General features: G+C 30.5%; 1 protein-coding gene across 1 annotated transcript in view; it reads left to right on the top strand.

Moving 5' to 3' along the window:
* Window positions 1-20201, top strand: part of ADGRL4 (adhesion G protein-coupled receptor L4) — an 89810-nt gene that overhangs the window by 57062 nt on the left and 12547 nt on the right. Inside the window, exons 6-13 of the mRNA XM_049771481.1 lie at window positions 1056-1235; window positions 1346-1529; window positions 2792-2908; window positions 6701-6903; window positions 11406-11579; window positions 13258-13461; window positions 16814-17034; window positions 17148-17214. Coding sequence (XP_049627438.1) covers window positions 1056-1235; window positions 1346-1529; window positions 2792-2908; window positions 6701-6903; window positions 11406-11579; window positions 13258-13461; window positions 16814-17034; window positions 17148-17214 — 1350 coding nt within the window. The remainder of the gene's footprint in view (window positions 1-1055; window positions 1236-1345; window positions 1530-2791; window positions 2909-6700; window positions 6904-11405; window positions 11580-13257; window positions 13462-16813; window positions 17035-17147; window positions 17215-20201) is intronic.

Below are 20201 nucleotides of genomic sequence, written 5' to 3'. Positions count from 1 at the left end.
ACTTAAACTGTTTATGTATAAATGGCTAAATATCTTTTCTGCCATTTTAATTTTTTTTTCACCTCTTGCTCTTTTTTTGGGGGGGTGGGCACACTCGTTTGATTCTCAGGGGTTACTCCTGGCTACGTGCTCAGAAATCGCCCCTGGCTTGGGGGGGACCATATGGGACGCCGGGGGGGGGGGGGAGGGGGGGAGGAGGGGAATTGAACCTCGGTCAGTTCCTTGACTAGTGCTTGCCAGGCAGACATCTTAACCTCTAGCGCCACCTTGCCGGCCCCTCTTTTTTACTTTTTAAATAGTATCTTTGTTTAAGCATCATAATTACACACGTTTGTAGTTGGGTTTTAGTAATAAAAAGAACAACCCCCTTCACCAGTGCAAAATTCCCACCACCAAAGATCCCATCTCCCTTCTCCCCAACCTCCTGCCTGTTTTTAATAAGTATATTTATGTTGTAAATAGAGATAATTTTGAATCCTAAAGTATTAAATAAAACATATATTCAAATTGTTACTCTGTCACTCATAATATTTCACTCTGACTGTACAATTCTTTCTAAAACTGATAAGTTCATCTGATATTGTAATTCAAAGTGAGTATTTTAAGTATTACAACAGAACATTCCTCAAGTTACTGTCATGTGATAGAAACTATTCAATATGATAATAACCTAATGTCAACAATGTCAACATAACAACAACCTAAAGCAAATTTAAAATTGATTACATCATAATAAAGTTTCTCCGGTTTATTAAAATTTAATTCAAATTATAACATTTAATTTAATATGGATTTTAAAAGAAAACTTAAAATATCAATTCAAATATGCTTTTTTTCTGAAGTGACTTCCATGCTTTTAATATTATTTGTTAGCCCTTTGTAAAAACAAGTTTTTAGTGCTGAATGTTATGGTTTAGTCTGACAACTAAATAATATACAGAACAAAAATGTCAAAACCAAAATCAGAATAACCTTGAAATATGAGTTTTACTCTTGGAAATGTCCAGTAGTACTCTACATTGTTTTATTCTCTTCTTTGGACTAATTTCATTCAGATCGGAAATGTAAAAGAACCAGTGTCTCTACTACATGAAATCTATAGAAATTCTGTGAAAGATCTTTCTCCAATTGATATAGTTACTAATATAGAAGTATTAGCTGAATCACTCCCACTGTTGGCCTATATGAACACCACAAACTCAGCTGTGGACATGCTTTCTAACTTAACACTTACTGTAAGTATGTTGCTTTTTAATTCAATAGAGCTAAGATTTAAGATAGTCCTGTCACTTGTGATTACTGTTAAGAGTACAACATGTTTAAAAGTCTTTTTGTTTAATAACAGGAGTTTGTCCAAACTGTGAATAATTTTGTGCGCAAAGACACGTTTATAGTTTGGAATAAGTTGCCTAAGTATCATAGAAGAACTCATCTTACAAAACTGATCCATGCAGTTGAACAAGTAACCTTAAGGATATCTCAGAACTTCCAGAAGAGGACTCAGTTTAATACTAATTCAAGTGATATTGGTAAGAAGCAAAGTTTAATTTTAGTAGTAATGCACACATAAAGTGACATTTTCAAAAGGAAAAGAAAATATTTAAATGCTATTGATGAATAATATATAACAGGAGTGATACGTATGAATTTAAAAACATGAATACATCAACACTATTTTCAGAACAATTTCCACAGTTCCCCCTTCCTGAATTGTTCGATCATGTTCTGAATATAATTGTTCATTATAGTGAAACATCTCATAATTTATGAGAATCTACAATAAACCAGTTAGTTGCAAACAGGTTTTTCTATATATAGTGAATTTAAATTACTTTATGTACCATTTATCCTCTTGTCATCTGAAGCAATTAACAAAACATTTGCATTCTAATAATGAAAACATTCCAATTTTGTATTAAATTAAGCATGTATACCAAATTATTCTGAAGAAATAAGACAGTTTTTGAAATATGATTGCAAGTAGATTATCGGTTATATTTTCTAGGTGGCAATACATAAAAATTCTGATTTCATTGTGGTTGACTACCAAAAACAAATTATTAAGCATTATTAATAGGACCCTTGCATTTCTATAATTATTCAAACATTAGAAAAAAATGGCGGCAAAGTGATAGTACAGCAGGTAGGGCACTTAAGTCGCCACTTGTAGACCAGAGTTCCATCTCTAGCATCATATATGTTCCCAAGCACTGCCAGGAGTGATATTGAGTGCAAAGTCTAGAATCTTTGAATATATAAGGTTGTGTCCCTACTCCAAAGAAAGTAAAAATGAAGGACAAAGAGATGATTAAAATGGTTTGAGCACTTGCTTTGCAAACATGACCACAAAGTTCTGGAGAACTGCCAGGAGCAATCCCTAGCAAAGTAATGTTAAAAAAACAAAGAAGAAAAAAGTGAAAGTCAACCAGATGAATAAATTATCACTCAATAATTTAATTCAATCACATTCTATAGACCATCATCTAAGACATTTGTTTTAGTTTCATTTGCTTTTGTAATTACAATTTATAACAACCTTGCATACAGAAATAGTTTGTTGCTTTAATTGATTCAATAAAGATTAAATTAATCTGTGAGTGCCACAATGATATAAAAATTAAAAACTTAAATTAAATTTTAAGTTACAAATTGCAATGTGAAAGTAGCTCAGAATATATTCACTCTGCCTATTATGAATAAGAAGTTGAAGTGAAGTTGAAGTTTTCTCAAATCTAAATATACTCATTATATTAATTTCTTAAATTTAATCATTTTTATCGTTATCTTTCAGTTCTCAAAGCTTTCTTTTTTGATTCATTTCACATGAAACATATTCATCCCTATATGAATGTGGATGGAGATTACATAAAGCTACTTCCAAAGAAAAATGTTGAAGATGATACAGATGGTAGGATTTCTAAACACATAATACAATAAATTATTTGCAATAAATAGTTATTATGTATTCTGTTATTTTTGTTGACATATGCATGTGTGGTTTTCAATAAAATATTTTATATTTATATGTAAATTTTTATACTTTTACTTGGATTTCTATTATGATATAAAGAACTGTGGAGAGTTTTAGCACATAATGTCTAACTAGATTTTTTTCTAATATCACCATCTTCAGTTACTACCTGATAATGGTGTGTCTAATGAAAATATATCTATCTGTTTGCCTAGAGTTTTAAAATATTTATTTATTATTTTCTTCATCATGATTATACATTTGTGATGGTGTAAAGAAGACAAATGAGATATTTTAAAAGTCAGAAACTATTAGTCTTCAGTTTCTACTTATCATTGTACAGTAAGTACTTTAACTAAATACAGCTTTGCATAAAAATGAATTGAGTGAAAATAATGCAGATAACATTAATACCTAAGATTAACACCTAGCTATATTAGTACCTAAGATAAGTTCATCTTATGTATAATGAAACTGAGAAAAAAAGTTATTACAATTTTATTTTTATGTATATCAACAGACAGGACAGAACCATATACTAGAGATGACAGTTAACAGAGAAATCCACTTTTCTTTGTCATCTAACCAGGAAAACATGCAGCAATTATTTTAATTTAACTATTTATCTTTCAACAATACATGAAGGGAAAATTACTTGTCTATCAGTCAGAATTTTCTTGTTCTTGCAGGAATAAAAATTAATAAAGGAAAACATTAATTAAAATATTTTCTCAAAAATGCCTGGATTGTCATAAATAAAAATCAAAAATGCATACAGTAGCTCAAAGCTTTCATATAAATTTCATTACCAGATGCCTTGTATTATAAATATACTACATAGGAATTTTCAAAAAGCTTACCCTTTAAAGATTTTTGACACTCTAATGTGGTATTTTTGAATAATTCATCATTATTATGTTCTTCATCATTTCTTGTAAATTTTTATACAGGGCCGGAGTGGTGGCCCAACCAGTAGGGCATTTGCCTTGCATACGCTAACATAGGACAAACCCCTGTTCCATCCCCCTGCATTCCATATGGTCCCTCAATACAGGAGTAATTTCTGAGAGCATAGACAGGAGTAACCTCTTAGCATCACCAGGTGTGGCCCCAAAACAAAAATATTTAAATAATAATAATAATAATTAATTGTATACAAAAATAAGAAAAAGATGCTTCAAAAGCAAAGCATAATACATAATTAAATATATTAATAAATAAAGTAAAGCCAATTTCTAATCATAGTATGCCATATTCTATTGACCAAGCACACATAAAATTTGAATAAACACAAAGAATGTGTTAAGCTGCTTAAATTTTAGAGAATTTGAGTAGTGTTTAAAGAGAAATAATGAAGACTTTGATAATTTTTATTATAAAAGAATGGATGATATTTCCTTGAAATTAGAATCATGAAGTGATTTTGAACATATGGTAGATATGCTACATATACACATTATTCATTATCAAATGTATATAAAATAACTTAAAAAGGTTTACAAAACTTAGTATAGTCATTTTACCAGTGAAGGTATATTTGTATATAGTAATTGAAATGATACAATATATCTTGTTCAAAGAAGCTATCTGGAAAATTTAATGAATAATTATACAAAAATACTAGAATTAATATTATTTAAAAAAAGGAAATAAATTTGGCTATTAAATAGAAAATGATCAAAATTATGTTAATCATTTTAATATTTATGTGCCCAATCATTATCAAAAGAAATCCCATTTCTAGTGAGAGCAGATATGCATCTGATAAGGGAGTTAAAAGTTTGGTTAGTGGGGCCGGAGAGATAGCTTGGAGGTAAAGGCATTTGCCCCACATGCAGAAAGTCAGTGGTTCGAATCCTGGCATTCCATATGGACCCTCGGGTCTGCCAGGAGCAATTTCTGAGCGTAGAGCCAGGAGTAACTCTTGAGCGCTGCTGGGTGTGAGCCAAAAACCAAAAAAAAAAAATATTTTATTAGTTTAAAATTGAGAAATTATTAAAAGTATGAGTTATAAAATAAAACAAATATCAAAACAATAATTAAAAGTTTGGTAAAAGAATTTTGAAATAATATAACATTGATCATCTTTAATTCAAAATTAAAAATTAATGTTAAGTATTTCTAAGGATTAATGAATTTTTAAAAACCTATATTTTGGTGCTTTGTGTGAGTTTTGAGCTTTTATTATAATCTTTTAGAATAGAATTTTGCATGTTTGTTTCAATTCCTAGAGAACATCAAGTTAACAAAATATATTTATAAGTCTTACTTTCAGCCTTTGGTCTATTCATACCAAAGATTGCTGGTCTTAACTTAGTTATAATATCACCAGTCTAGGAATATTATATTGACATTTATTTATTTGCTGTTTCCTGAGCTATAGTTTAGGGAAAGAAATTATTCCTCATAATAAATTTCATATAATATGTATCTATTTCAATGAGACTCTCAGCAATGCCTCTTATGGTAGCTTTTTAGATTAATATTTAATAACATCAATAGAGATACTAAGAAATTGTAGCTTATACTACCATATTGAAAAATATTATCTATTAATGTGATATTGTAATATGTAAGGTTTTTGCATACAACACAAGTTTTATAATATTTTTAATGTTTGTGTTTATTCTGATTAATATGAGCTGTTCAAGTATTTGCTGATAGCATGATTTGAGGAAACAACTAATATGATAGAATTCTTTTTAAATTGTCCTAATAATACAACGCAAACATATGATGTTTGGAGAAAATGAATACACAATTTTTCATATGAACATAACATCTTAAATTTTACAGAAAACTTGAATAATTATAATTTGGTGTTTGTCTTTTTCTAGTGAGTAGTTAGGATGAGTGTCCCTATTATAATTTTATTGCTGAAAAACTTGATTTGAAAGTAGTTAGTTAATTTATGTAATCATGCCTCCATATGAGGAGCAACTGGAGCCAGAATTTGTGAACCTAAGAACAAATTTTGGACTTTAAATCTTATATGGTTCTTTACAGCAATTTTCTAAGGAATATGAACTGCCAATAGGGATGCTAAATGCTAACAGATTTAGATGTTGGGTTGTTCACAAACTTAATATGAACTGAGTCAATTATTTGCTATGTAAATATCAGCAATTTGAGTCCTATTAATAGAGATACCACACAGTATCAAGGAAAAGAGTAAAAGAGGGTCATCTGTACTGGCTATATTTCTAGTACAGAATTTTTAATTATATCCTACATTTTGGGTGTGTCAAGACAAATGAATAAATAGCTGCTTCACTAGGTAGTATCTGCATAACTATATGACTTCAATATAGTATAATAATTTCAGCAAACATGGAATTGAAACTAATGGTATCTCACAACTCTTAAATCTCAACTTTTAAAATACTGTATCTACTGATTATATTTTAATTTATGTAGTTACATATTAAGGTAACAGTTCAAAATTTTATATTTTAATTGATAATTTTATATATTTGTTTTTAATCAGTACTTGTATCTAAGTTTATTTGGGCTTTTTCTAATGTGGTTTGTTCAGAGGAGATATCCCAGACTATGTCTAGCCAGGAAATATTTTCTCAATATGGTTGTTGATGTAGATTTAAAAAAAGAGCCACATTTCTGTGTCTTTGTTTTTGACTCCTTCAGAAAAAAATTTCACATTCAATTTTTATGTTACTTTTAAAAACTTAATTGCACTTAATAATGATATTCTTAAATGTATTTTGATAGGCAATGTGGCAGTTACATTTTTATATTATAAGAGTATTGGTCCCTTATTTTCATCATGCGACAACTTACTGGAACCTCAAAATTATGGTAATTCTGAAGAGGAGGAAAGAGTCATCTCTTCAATAATTTCAGTCTCAATTAGCTCAAACCCACCTACATTGTATGAACTTGAAGAAATAACGTTTACTTTAAGACACATAAAGGTAATTTTTATACGTCTAATTAGTTATAATGGCGAAATATTCCAAGATGTAGATATTTTTGTTGTGCTATTGACTTACAAATATGCAAACTAAAAACATGCAAATTTATTAGCTTAAATAAGTAAAATGGGATTAAACCTTAAACTTGTATATAGAAAACCAGGGTTCCTTTTCTAGCATTACATATGTTTCCCCAAGCCCGGCCATGAGTGATTCCTGAGCACAGAGCCAGGAATAAACAATAAGCACCACCTGTTTTGTCAATAAACAATACCTAACATTTGCTCCCCCAAATGAGGAGCGATTTCTGAGTGCTTAGCCAGGAGTAACCCCTGAGCATCACCAAATGTGGCCCCCAAAACAAATAAATAAATAAGTTTGGTTGAGAAAAATTTGTATTTTTAGTTTTTAGCTTTGTCCTTTTTGTGAACTTATATATTAAACTATGTAATCAACACATGATTAGAATGAATCATCTATTTAATTATATATATATATAGTGACTAAGTCATTGATTATTTGCCTTTTTAATCAAAGACTTTTAGATTTTCAATTGAATTTAGCTCTTATATAATATAAATTCCTCTAACTATGCATTTCAGAAATTTAAGGTTTGTCAATCATATTTATATATTTATGTAAGGAGTTTTACTTTGATATAAATGGTTAAATACAGTTTTATGTGTCACTATAAAAACACCTAAATACATAGATTCTAATTATATAGAAATACATTTAAAGCTCTATAGAAAGCATCATAAAATGAAGGAATGGTTGGTATTTTGTCAAGGGAAATGGGTAATATGTTTTAAAAATAAGGAATCAAACTCATTAAATGTAAATGACTTTTATCTCTAGAAAGCATACATTGTCTTTTTACATGGTCTAATAAAATTTTCCAGCAGTTTTTAATCAGGGAATGTTTCAGCAAATGAAGACTTGCTAAAGACAATCTGTCATTATTTCTGTTTGACTCAACAACAAAAATAAGACTTAAACAAAAATAATAGCCCATAATTAAAGGAAAAAACTTCTTTGTTCTTAATCAACTCTGTTCACATAGTAACCTCATTCAAAACAAAATCTTGTAAAATTTCATCACACACTAACACAGTGAATAATTCCCTTCTCTCCATGAATAAAATTTGAGAAATATTTTTATTTTCTTTAAGAAAATAATAACTGTCCAATAAATATTGCCTTCATGATTCCTGGGGCCATAGAGATAGTTTAGAATTTAAAGTACTTGCTTTGCATATGGCCAAACCAACTTCAATCTTCTGCATTGCTTATGTCTCCTGAAAATTGCTAGGAGCAATCCCTGAGTATAGAACTAGGAGTAAACTCAGCACCCTGAACTGTGATTCCAAAACTGAAACAAATAAGCAAACAATAGTAGCAACAATAACAAGTATTTTTATTTTTAATAATTTATTTGCAACATCATTTACTATGAGTTATTAATACCAGTTATCATAAAGTGATAATGGCAATAGTACTGATATCATTCATATGTTTGGACAGTGTGAGAACAGTGCTCAGGGGTTACTCCTGGCTCTAAACTCAGAAATCGCTCCTGGCAGGCTCAGGGAAGCATATGGGATGCTGGGATTTGAACCACCGTCCTTCTGCATGCAAGGCAAACACCCTACCTCCATGCTAACTCTCCAGCCCAGAGAACAGCATTTTTTAAAATAACATATGCAACATAAACAAAAATCTAATAAGTATTATGAGTATTGAAGTGTATACTATTATTTTCATTCTGCAAAGATGTTAACTGAAATTTAAAGCAATATATAACCATGTATTTATAAATATATTATCAAATAACAGTATAAAAACACACAGGTTTTATGTATATCACACAAGTTATTTTTATATTTAAAAGGGAAGGTGGCACTAGAGGTAAAGTATCTGCCTTGCAAGCGCTAGCGTAGGATGGGATCGCAGTTCGATTCCCCGGCGTCCCATATGGTCCCCCCAAGCCAGGAGCGATTTCTGAGCGCTTAGCCAGGGGAGTAACCCCTGAGTGTCAAACAGGTGTGACCCAAAAAAAAGAAAAAAATAAAAATAAAAATAAAAATTTTAATGTTTTTTCCAAAGTATAAAATTCATTATTTTCTAGACATTTCTCATTTATTGTTCAAATTATACTAAAAAATGTTCAGTGCAATTAATGATTTACTATTGCAATCTTTTACATATTATTAATCTCTCTATCTCTCCTGTAGCCTTCTGAGACAGTTGTTATTATCAGATTCTGGCTTTTAGTTAATCAGGATTTGTATTCTTATTATTTACTTAGCATTATCTGATCTGCTCAGGCTGAAAATGTATGACCTTCAGTTTTAAGGAATTTTGTAACAATATATCTTAAGATATTATTTATTTTCACTATTTCTGATTATTATTTTATTCAAATTAATATAACATTAGGCTTTTAGGCAAGACTCTAAGGCATTTTTAAATTATCATTTTTTTCTTGGCTAATAGTTTGCTAATTCTTTTTGATAACATTGCTATCATTTCCAATTTATATTCATTCCTGAAAAAAACTAAACCTCCTGTTGAGATGCAGATAACTACAAATGAAAATCCTAAACCTTATTTTTAAATCCACTTTTTAAAATGCTTATAGTATCTCTGATGTTATTTATATTAGTTTTCAAAACTGTTTCCTATTACCTTCATTTTATTGCTCTAAAATTGTTTATTTTTTATTTTATTTCATTGCTTCATTTTGTTTCTTCAGTTTTGTCTGTCTTCAATTCTAGTGCATGACTTTAGAAGTCTTGTAAATATTCTTTCATGTCACTTATGAAATAAGTGTGTTGAGATTATTTGTGATAGTGGGTATGTTAATGTCACAAGTCAGATCATCAGGCCAGTTTCTGGCCTATGAAGTAGGAAATAACAGCCTAAAATTTTTTCTGTTAGGTTTACGAATTTTCCCAAACATGCTTCTTAGGTTAAATATCCTTGTATATGAAATGTTACTCATATTCTCAGCTAACTCTGATTTCTGTTTTGAGAGTCTGTCTGAATCCTCTAGATTATTTGGCTTCTTATGAAAGGAGAATTGGACATTTTTCAATTTGTTTGGAGAAACAAACCAGAATATTCATTATCTTTACACAGCTTGTCTTTTTTGAAAATTGCATTATATTTTCAAGATTAACTCAATCACTGTGTTTTTAAACTCACTCTATTCAAATCTAATGTCTTAATCAGTGCTCTGGTGACTCAAATTTTATATATATCCTATTAAATCATATTCTATTTTATTAAAATTATTTGGGTTTCTATTACCCATGGATTCAAATTCTTTCTTTTAACTGAGAATCCCTGCTTCTTTCATATTGTCTTTCTCTATTTGATATGCAAATACATCTTCATCTATGAATATATGTATGAAGATTTGGGTATGAATCTGTTACTGTTATCAATTTTTTTGTTAAACTTTTTTTGGGGAGGCCACACCCGGCAGTGCTCAGGGGTTACCTCTGGCTATCTGCTGAGAAATAGCTCCTGGCAGGTACGGGGGACCAAATGGGATGACGGGATTCGAACCAACCACCTTAGGTCCTGGGTTGGCCGCTTGCAAGGCAAATGTCTGCAGCCCCTAGGGTTAAACTTTTAACATGCTATCAACCTCACTGGCTATTTTTAAAATTCTGATCTTAATATTATCTTAAGTGTGTGTGATCTATAAAACATAAATATAGCATATTTAACATTCTATGTGTAATTGCTTTTAGAATTTATAGTTTGAATATTTGATATATTTAATATAATATTTTATAAGAAAACTCTACTAGATATTCAGCACAAACCTGTGACTTAGCTATACTATTAGTTTCTATTCCTGATCTTATCACCAAGGTTAGTTACTGTGCCAAAACTACACTGGATTTTATATTTATGGAATGTCCTATTTACTTTTACTTCAACGCTTTTCCACTCACTATTCCAACTGCTGGAATATTCTGTTTCCAAGATTTAAGTTTTATCTCCTCACTTCATTAAAGTAATTTCCTAAAAGTACTCTGTGAATTCCTCTAAAAACCGAACTGTTACTTTCCTTTTCATCTTTACTATATGTTTCTTGTTTAACAATTTTTTATTTCCACACTAAAATATAAAGCCAACAATGCAAGACATTTCGGTTTGTTTAGTGTTTTATTTTTAGCAGTATGATCAATTTCTAATAATTAGAATACACTCAAACATTTGTTGAATAATAAAGATGTTAATTATATGTCATACAATGTTGTAAATGATGTACATGAATTCATTTGATAATAATTGAACAATTTTCTGACTCAGGATTTACACAAAATGCAGCTTTTCTGTAACATAAACTTTAATTATTTCATAATACAATATTAATTTTATGCTTTGTTAGAGCCTAAATAATACTGATATACAATAATATATTATATATAAAAATACACATATAACTTTTTCTTTTTTCCATCAGTAAAATTTCTTTTTTTCAGACCACAGATAAGAATAGGCATCAATGTGCATTTTGGAACTATACACTTAACACAATGAATGGCAGCTGGTCTACGGAGGGCTGTGATCTGACTTACTCCAATGAAACCCACACCTCATGCAGCTGTAATCACCTGACACATTTTGCAATTTTGATGTCACCCGGTCCTTCCATTGTAAGGCAATTTTTCAGGATATATTTATAAACTAACCTGTTTGTTGTTTGATCTTTTTATGTCATTTAAGGGAGTAATAAATTGTTGTATATTTTCCTTGGATCTAAGTAACATACTTCATTAACTGATAAAACTCCAACATTATCCATCTCTGTCTTTGTTTTTCTACTCACTTTCTATTATGTACCTATTACTGAGTTTTAGTTCTTTTAGATTATTAAGCTTATTATTAAGTACTTATATGATTTTTAGTATCTACTAGATTGTATGTTCAATGCTTTGATTTCTCTTTGTTTTGCTTTGTTTTAATTTGGTTTGGATTTGGATTTGAGGACACTCTTAGAAGTGCTTAGGAGTTACTCCTGAAGGTTATCTGGGAACTATAAATTGGTAGGAACAACAGTACTATAGCATGAAAAGCATATGATATGGCCCTTTGAGCTAGCTATCCTTATGAAGCCAGACTCAGTTTTTAATATTGAAGCACAGACTCTTAGTTTTACATACAGTTTTATACATTTTGATGTAAGGAATAACATCACTATAGCATGAAAGGCATATGATATGGCCCTTTGAGCTATCTCTATGCAGCCAGACTCAGTTTTTAATACTGAATAACAGACTCTTAGTTTTATGTACAGTTTTATACATTTTGATGTATTATATGCTTTAATAAATTAAATTGTATTAATTTTATTACTACCAATGATTAAAGATAGTTGATACCTAGTCAGTAGTATTATCATATTTGAAACTAATATGTTTAAAAATATAGAAACTATTTCAAGATTGTCAGCCCTGAGATTTAGCCTAGAAAGTGGCATTTGTTTCACACATAGCCAATTTAGGTTTGATTCTAGGCATCATATATGCCCCTTTAAGCATATGTCCCCTCAAGAAGGGATCCCTGAATATAGGGTCAGGAATAGACTTTGAACACTGATACATGTGGCCCAAAAGAGAAAAAAATAAGACTTTTAGTTGTAAAATATCTCTCTCTACAGTAAAAAATTTTATAATGTGTATATCAGACCATAATATTACATTATATAATTTATAGTCATATAATAATATTCATTAAATTATTTTCTCATATGCTGAGTATATTAACTATATAGCAGCCAAATAAATATTACTATAGTGTCAGCATAAAGTTGATAATTTTATGAATTTTGTTATCCAAAAGCTTCTTCTATACATTTAAAAATATCTGTTAGGTTAATACCAGTCATTTCCATTTTAATGGTACTATTACTATATATTCCACATATTCAACATTTCTAATACCTTTGTTTAATGTGTTTTAGATTAATTTCTGCATAGAAATAAAACTTTTCTTACTATTGATAAATCTGCTTTAATTAACCATTTTCACATTGCAATAATTAATTGCCTTTCAAATATCATGAAACTGATAACATTGTTAAGCCATATGATAATATTATGAACTATCCCTAGAAAAAAATTCTAATTACCTGTTACATGATTTATATCAGATTTCTCTGAGTATTGAGAATTTTTAAAGTACAAAAATTCTCATCTAAATGCACATTTGTACTTTTATATTTTATGAAGTTTGATTAATGATTCTCCAGAAAAGAAGTTCATTATATATTTTACCTTCTCTGCCAAGTTATCAAGTTATTCTTTTAATGGATTTATTATTATTTTCCCTTAGGGTATTAAAGATTATAACATTCTTACAAGAATCACGCAACTAGGAATAATTATTTCACTGATTTGCCTTGCTATATGCATTTTTACCTTCTGGTTCTTCAGTGAAATTCAGAGCACCAGGACAACAATTCACAAGAATCTCTGTTGTAGCCTCTTCCTTGCTGAACTTGTTTTTCTTATTGGGATCAATATAAATACTAACAAGGTTTGTGAATTCATCATTTCATTATATTTATTTAATAAATTTGTATTTTGGTATGCATAAGTGTCACAGTGGTATAAATTACAATTAGGGACTTAATGGGGCAAACATACTATATATTTTGTTCTTGATGTATCCGTTCTAAATATACTTAATTCCACTAAGAATGAATATTCTCGTTATGATGATGTATTGGGACAATGAAAAATCAATGAACAGAAGAGATAAACTTTTTGATTTGGTCTTATTCTTTGAGGGGGGATAATCAAAGACTGAGAAACAATATTGGAAGTGAATTATATCTTTTTTTTTTTTTGTTATTTGGGTCACACCCTATGACTTTCAGGGGTTCCTCCTGGCTATGCACTCAGAAGTCGCTCCTGGCCATGACAGTATACTTCAAGAGCAGACATACCTTGTATCTCTTAGGCCAAGGGAATTCCCTTTCTAATCTCTCCAATATTTACTGTGTCTAAGCAAAAAAAACCAAAAAACAAAAAACACAAATTTTTTTTGGTTTTGTTATTGTTGTTTGTTTGCTTGTTTTTTCCATTTTTTCTTTTCCTTTTTTATTTTTTCTTTCTTTTTTCTCTTTTGTGCTTTGTTTTTATTTCAAGATTATTGTATTTCAGTGGTTATTGTATGGTTGTTATCTTTACTGCTGTTTTGCTTTTTGGTTTTGTTTTTTTTTTTGTATTGTTATGTTTTTCTTTCTTTTTCTTAAACTGATATTTATAGCCTCTAAAAGGACTCTGCCCGTTTTTTGCTTTTTTAATTTCTCCCATTTTATTTTTTTCTTTTCTTTAAACAGAAACACTTGAACCATCTTGTTCCGCCTCACAAATGGAGGAGGAAATAATGGAGGGTACCAAGACCAAACAGTCGTATGAACATTAAGTAGAAATAAAAATTGATCAAACTTAAACACCAAATCTAAAGCCAATGACAACAGAATCGATAGCCAATCTACAACAAGCTAGACACAGAGAATACCACTTATACTAGCAGCCCAGGGGATAAAGGAGAAGGATATGGGATGCATGCTGGGAACAGGGGTGGAGAGAGGACAGCATTGGTGGTGGGAATGCCCCTGATTCAATGTCACTATGTACCTAAAATATTACTGTGAAGAATTTGTAATCCACTTTGGTCAAAATAAAAATTATTACATATAAAAAAAATCGCTTCTGGCTCAGGGGACCATATAGGATTCCAGGAGATCAAACCACGGTCAGTCCTAGACTAAAGCCTTACTGCTCTGCACCACCACTCCCAGTCCCTGGATTTTATCTTAATGTAGGAACAGTACATAAAATCAGCTAAGGTAGAGGCCAGAGAAATAGCTCAGCGGTAGGGCATTTTCGTTGCACACGGCTGACCTAGGATGGACCTCATTTTGATCCAGGCATCCCATGTGGTCCCCCAAACCAGCCAGGAGTAACTGCTGAGCGTCTCCGGATGTGGCCCCAAAACCAAAAAACAAACAAACAAACAAACAAACAAACAAACAAAATTCAGCTAAGGTAAAGAGAATTGAAATATGACAAATTGGCTTTACCAACTATGTTTTCCTAAATACCCATTTCCTCCCATTATTGGTCAATGGACTTATAAAATAGTTTCCATATTGAGTTAGTCTGTGTGTTCTTAGAAACAGACACTAAAGTGAAATTAAATGTGCAATAATTTTATTGGGTGAAAATCTTGAAAAAGAAAAGTGGGAATTCAGAGATTGGTAAAGTCATTAGACCAAGAAACAAATCTGACCTAAAATGAAGGAAAGAATGAAGGTTTTTACACAGAACGGTAATTATCAAGTTCAGTGCGGTTGTCAAGAAGTGTCTAAGCAGTTTAAGAAGTGCCTGAGACAAAGTCACATGACAGAACAATTCTTAAGAGAAAATACTTCAGAGCAGAAATGTGTTAGTAACCCCAGTGTTCAGAGCTTGACTGATAAGCAGACTGTGTAAAACAGAACCAAGCAATGGCTTCTTAATGAGTAGCCAAAGCCCTGGTTATTGCACTTGGAGAGTAAAGTACATTTTCAAGGCCAGAAAACAGTAAATCGTGTCCATATTTGTTCTTATTATAAATGTTTCAAGGAATGAAATGAATTTGGGGTTATCAAGATTTTAATCTGAACTAAATGCTGCAAAGCATCTATTTTAAATAGCAAATGCTAGGTTATAAATTCTGTATGACTCCTTATAGACTCCAAATAGTCTTACAATGTTTGCAGGAATGTTTTGGTGGTTGTTGTTTTTCTTTAGGTGGGGGGAGGCATTGTGACATATTCCACTGTGCTCAAGGTTTGCTCTTGGCTTAGTGCTCACTGATCAGTCTTTGTAGTTCTCAGGAAATTATATGTGGCATCAGGAATCAAACAAAGGTTCATTTGTATGCAAGGAAAGCACTTTAATTTCTAACTATTCCCTTTAATGTTTGAAACTTCCTTAACCTATTTTTTTTCATTTTAAATCATATTTCAATTATCTTTGTCAGCTACATGGTTATCAAATTTTAATCACTAGTGTTCTCTTAATTCACAAACTTAATTCACATGTATGCTCTTCAAAATATTTTAGTCAGTTATCTCATGAGTCTTGGATTATTTTCCAGTTTAATAAGTGCAATATGTTTGTTTGCTTGTGTTTATTATATTATATATTATCTATCCAGCTATAGTATTAGCTTTAATAGCACAAAACATTTCTTATCCTTTTTTAATAAACCTTTTTCAGTTTTTTCCATAAAGGACATATGAATTAATAATATAATTAGTTACAATTACAATTAAGAACACTTATTAGTTATTAATTACAATAGTAACATTTAACTGAAACACTTCTACATTTACCCAGTAGCCTTGGCAGTAATTTTATTCCAGATTTAAAAAATATGTAGCACTATTTATCTATTTTGTTAATTCTCTATTTGTCACTTCGAATGTTTATTATGCTTTTGTTTACAATATCTGCGTGGATTTTATTCTTTTGAGAATGAATGAAATAAAAAGACAACTCTGAAACAGAAATTAATTTGTTCATAATATATTCACTAAACTCTTCTGTTTACTTGTAACTAGTGTGCAATTTATCACAATATGTAAGTGCCTGTAGCATATAAATCTTTAGACAAGAATATCAACCTGAGTCCTACTGCCATTTTGGTAAAGCCTTCATAATGATGAAACGGTTCTTTTAAAATAATAAAAAATGGTACATCTTTGCAGTCTTCTATTTTAATGTACTCCAGCATTCTACAAAATAAATAATTTATATTAAAAGCCGTTAAATTGATACTTAATGTTGTATTCATCTTAAAGTCAGGATTTCTGTTTGTGTTTTCTTTCTAGCTCTTTTGTTCAATCATTGCTGGACTGTTACATTACTTCTTCTTGGCTGCCTTTGCATGGATGTGCATCGAAGGCATTCACCTCTACCTCATTGTTGTGGGAGTCATCTACAACAAAGGATTTCTGCACAAAAATTTTTATATCTTTGGCTATCTCAGCCCAGCTGTGGTAGTTGGATTTTCAGCCGCCTTAGGCTATAGATATTATGGCACCACCAAAGTGTAAGTGGCATGTTCTCATAAGTATGTCCAACTTCTGAATATACTTTATCATTGAAAGTACTGTTTTGAAATGCAAATATATTGATGGATGCTATCTATTATTTACCTTTCAGGTGTTGGCTTAGCACAGAAAACAACTTTATTTGGAGTTTTATAGGACCAGCATGTCTAATCATTCTTGTATGTATATTTTAAGTGATTATTGGAATCTTAAAGTGATGATAACCAAGAACTAAAAATGTTTAGTACTGTGGCATCACTTAGGAAAAACAATTTTAAGCACTTTACAGTAATTTATCGACATCTTGCATACATTTTGTCACTGTTCAGAAAAATATCAATTGTCAATTGAACACTATTCATAATTTGTTTTTACTTTGGGGAAATATATTCCTGTATGACAGAAAAGTACTGTATATTTATCAGTAGTATCAGAAGTATCAGTATTGAAGTAAACTTCAATACTGAGCATATGCCATAAGTTAATAATGTGGCATTCCAATGTTTATATTAGTTCATCTTTTATCAATGATCATTGTCATTGAACATTAAACTATCATCTTGGTAGTTTTGTCCTTTTTTTTTTCTTTTTTTTTTTAGTTTTTGGGCCACACCTTGAGGCACTCAGGAGTTACTCCTCGCCCTTTGTTCAGAAATCGCACCTGGCAGACTTGGGGGATCATATAGGATTCTGAGGATAGAACACAGGTCCGTCCTGGGTCGTCCATGTTCAGGGAAATGACCTACCGTTGTGTTATCACTCCGACTTCAGTTTTGTCATTCTTAAGTACAGTCATAATGGAAGTGATTCTAAAACTAAATTGTAATTTGAGAAAATAGCCCTTTATCTCTTATGAGAAGACAAGTTATGTTCTTAATAGTCCTATTTCAGTGAGGAAGAGGATCTTTTTGTTTATATTGGAAGTTGTTTCAGATCTACAAGTTTGGCAGATGCTATAGAAAGATATTTTCATGTGTCTTGAGAGCATTTCTAAGTGCTAAACTTTTGAAAGACATTTTGGATATAATAGTCTGTCAATGACTTTGGAAAGCCTGACAAGACACTAGAATGGAATGAATTGTCAGAAAAGTTGTGACAATATTTTAGAAAAAAAAATCACACCCTGTGTTTTGACTTTAAGATAACTATTGTTTTGAAATTGTTTTTGCCTCCACTATTTTACCATGCATATTTTATAGTTTCAAGAAAGACACCAAATTGAAAAAAAAAACTTGAAATGCCATAAAAATATTTTGTATAAATCTTTATCTAAACACCATGATTACAAGCACATTTGTAGTTGGGTTTCAGTCACAAACAGAACACCCCCCTTCACCAGTACAACATTCCCATCAAAATGGATGTATAATCTTATTTGTCTGGGTGGAAATGTAAGGAATTGAATGCAAGGTAAGTGCTCTTCTGTCTGCTGTATACCAGATCCAAGGTTTATTTTTTACTAGTATGAAGAACAGTTAGAGCCTTAATAGATTGATTATATTTCTAACAGACCAAAAAATTGTTTATAATTCTCAAAGTTTAGTAATATAGAAATAAAAACATTGTATATATTTTAAATAATTTGAATTAAATTTATTCTAATTCAAATTTTATAACCCTAAACGTTAATACAATCTAAATGTTGCCTCATTCTGGTATTTTCATATATAGGCCTGTACAGGTCATTATATTTTTATGAAAATACTTTCTGTATCTTTTAATTTTACTGTTTCCTCCTAGTGAACAATATCTGATACATATGTTTAATTTATATTTTTATTGGATCACTAAGAAACTAAATAAGCTCTGCAGAGTACTTACCTTACTATCATCACTCCTGGTAATATTTGGGACCATATGCAGTACCAGGGATTTGAACTGAGGTAGAACATAAAAGACAAATGCCTTAACCATTGTAATATCTCTACAGCTACTGATATTGCTTTATATAAATGCTCTGTGGACTGCATAGTTTAAATGAATATAAAATAACTAAAAATTATACTGAAAACAGAAAAAGTTAAGAATATATTTGTCTAAAGAGATGAAAACAAAAATATGCCCTGAATTGTTATAAGCAAACTACATTGATTATGTATGGAAAAGGAGAATTTAATCTTAAATTCAACACATTTTAGATAATCATTCTAAAAGTATCTTCTGCATATTTTCCTAAAATCCTCAAATGAACACCACAACACATCCTAGTATGATATTAATGAACTATTTTGTCTTCCATGCAGTTCCATAATGATAATCATGTTATTTGGACAAAGAATCAGGCTACCTAAAATGTAAAGCCTCTGTTTTAAAACTGATCTTTGCTCTAAAACAAAATATTGTGATTCCTATTATCTTTAAAAACAATATTAATTTGTTAAATAATTGGACATAAAGTAAAACATTTACTTATTTAATATTGATAGTTTCGGTTAACTTTCTTTTCTAGCATGGCAAGTTATTACTATACAACTGGATATAGAATTGTAGTGAAAATTTGCTATCCCAGAATACTGAAGGTCCAAAGTGAAATAAGTATTTCTTAGGAATATTTTGAAAACTGTCTTTGATGTTTCCAGCCTGACCAGCAATAGCTCAGTAAGGAGACAAAAGTTTGACCCAAGGAAAAGTGACTAACACTTAGGAGAATTTGGCCTATACAGGAGCATGATTTTTGCTAGAAGGAGCTTTTCTTTTTTCCGCTTGTGCCACTATGATACACAACTTTGGGCACACAAATTAATAAAATATGGCAATTTGATTCTCTCTTTAATCACATGAATATTGCATTCTCTTTGACTAATGAAACTTAGTGTAAAGATAGGTGCTCATTTTTTTTTCCAATATTAAAAAAAAATTGGCTGGGACTAGGCCACTAGTACAGCATGTATGGCACTTATATTGACTGTGGCCAACCTGAGTTTGATAACTGGCATTCCTATAATCCCCCAAGCCTACCAGGGATGAACCCTGAGTGAAGAGCTTGAAGTAAGTCTAGAGCACTTTTGAGTGTGGTCCAAAAACCAAAATCTAAAAATGCGCAAACAAAAAATTATCCTCAAAATTATTAATTAGGCCATGTCCAAATCTTTAAAAATTAAAAGCTTTTATTTCAGTTTAAATCACAATCTTTAAGTTAGTTGTTTCTGTTATTAATATTTTTGTC

The sequence above is a fragment of the Suncus etruscus genome, chromosome 4, assembly GCF_024139225.1.
Source record: "Suncus etruscus isolate mSunEtr1 chromosome 4, mSunEtr1.pri.cur, whole genome shotgun sequence".
In the NCBI taxonomy this organism is placed as follows: domain Eukaryota; kingdom Metazoa; phylum Chordata; class Mammalia; order Eulipotyphla; family Soricidae; genus Suncus; species Suncus etruscus.
The sequence above is the reverse complement of the archived record's forward strand: the minus strand, read 5'-3'. Positions and strand labels throughout refer to the sequence as shown.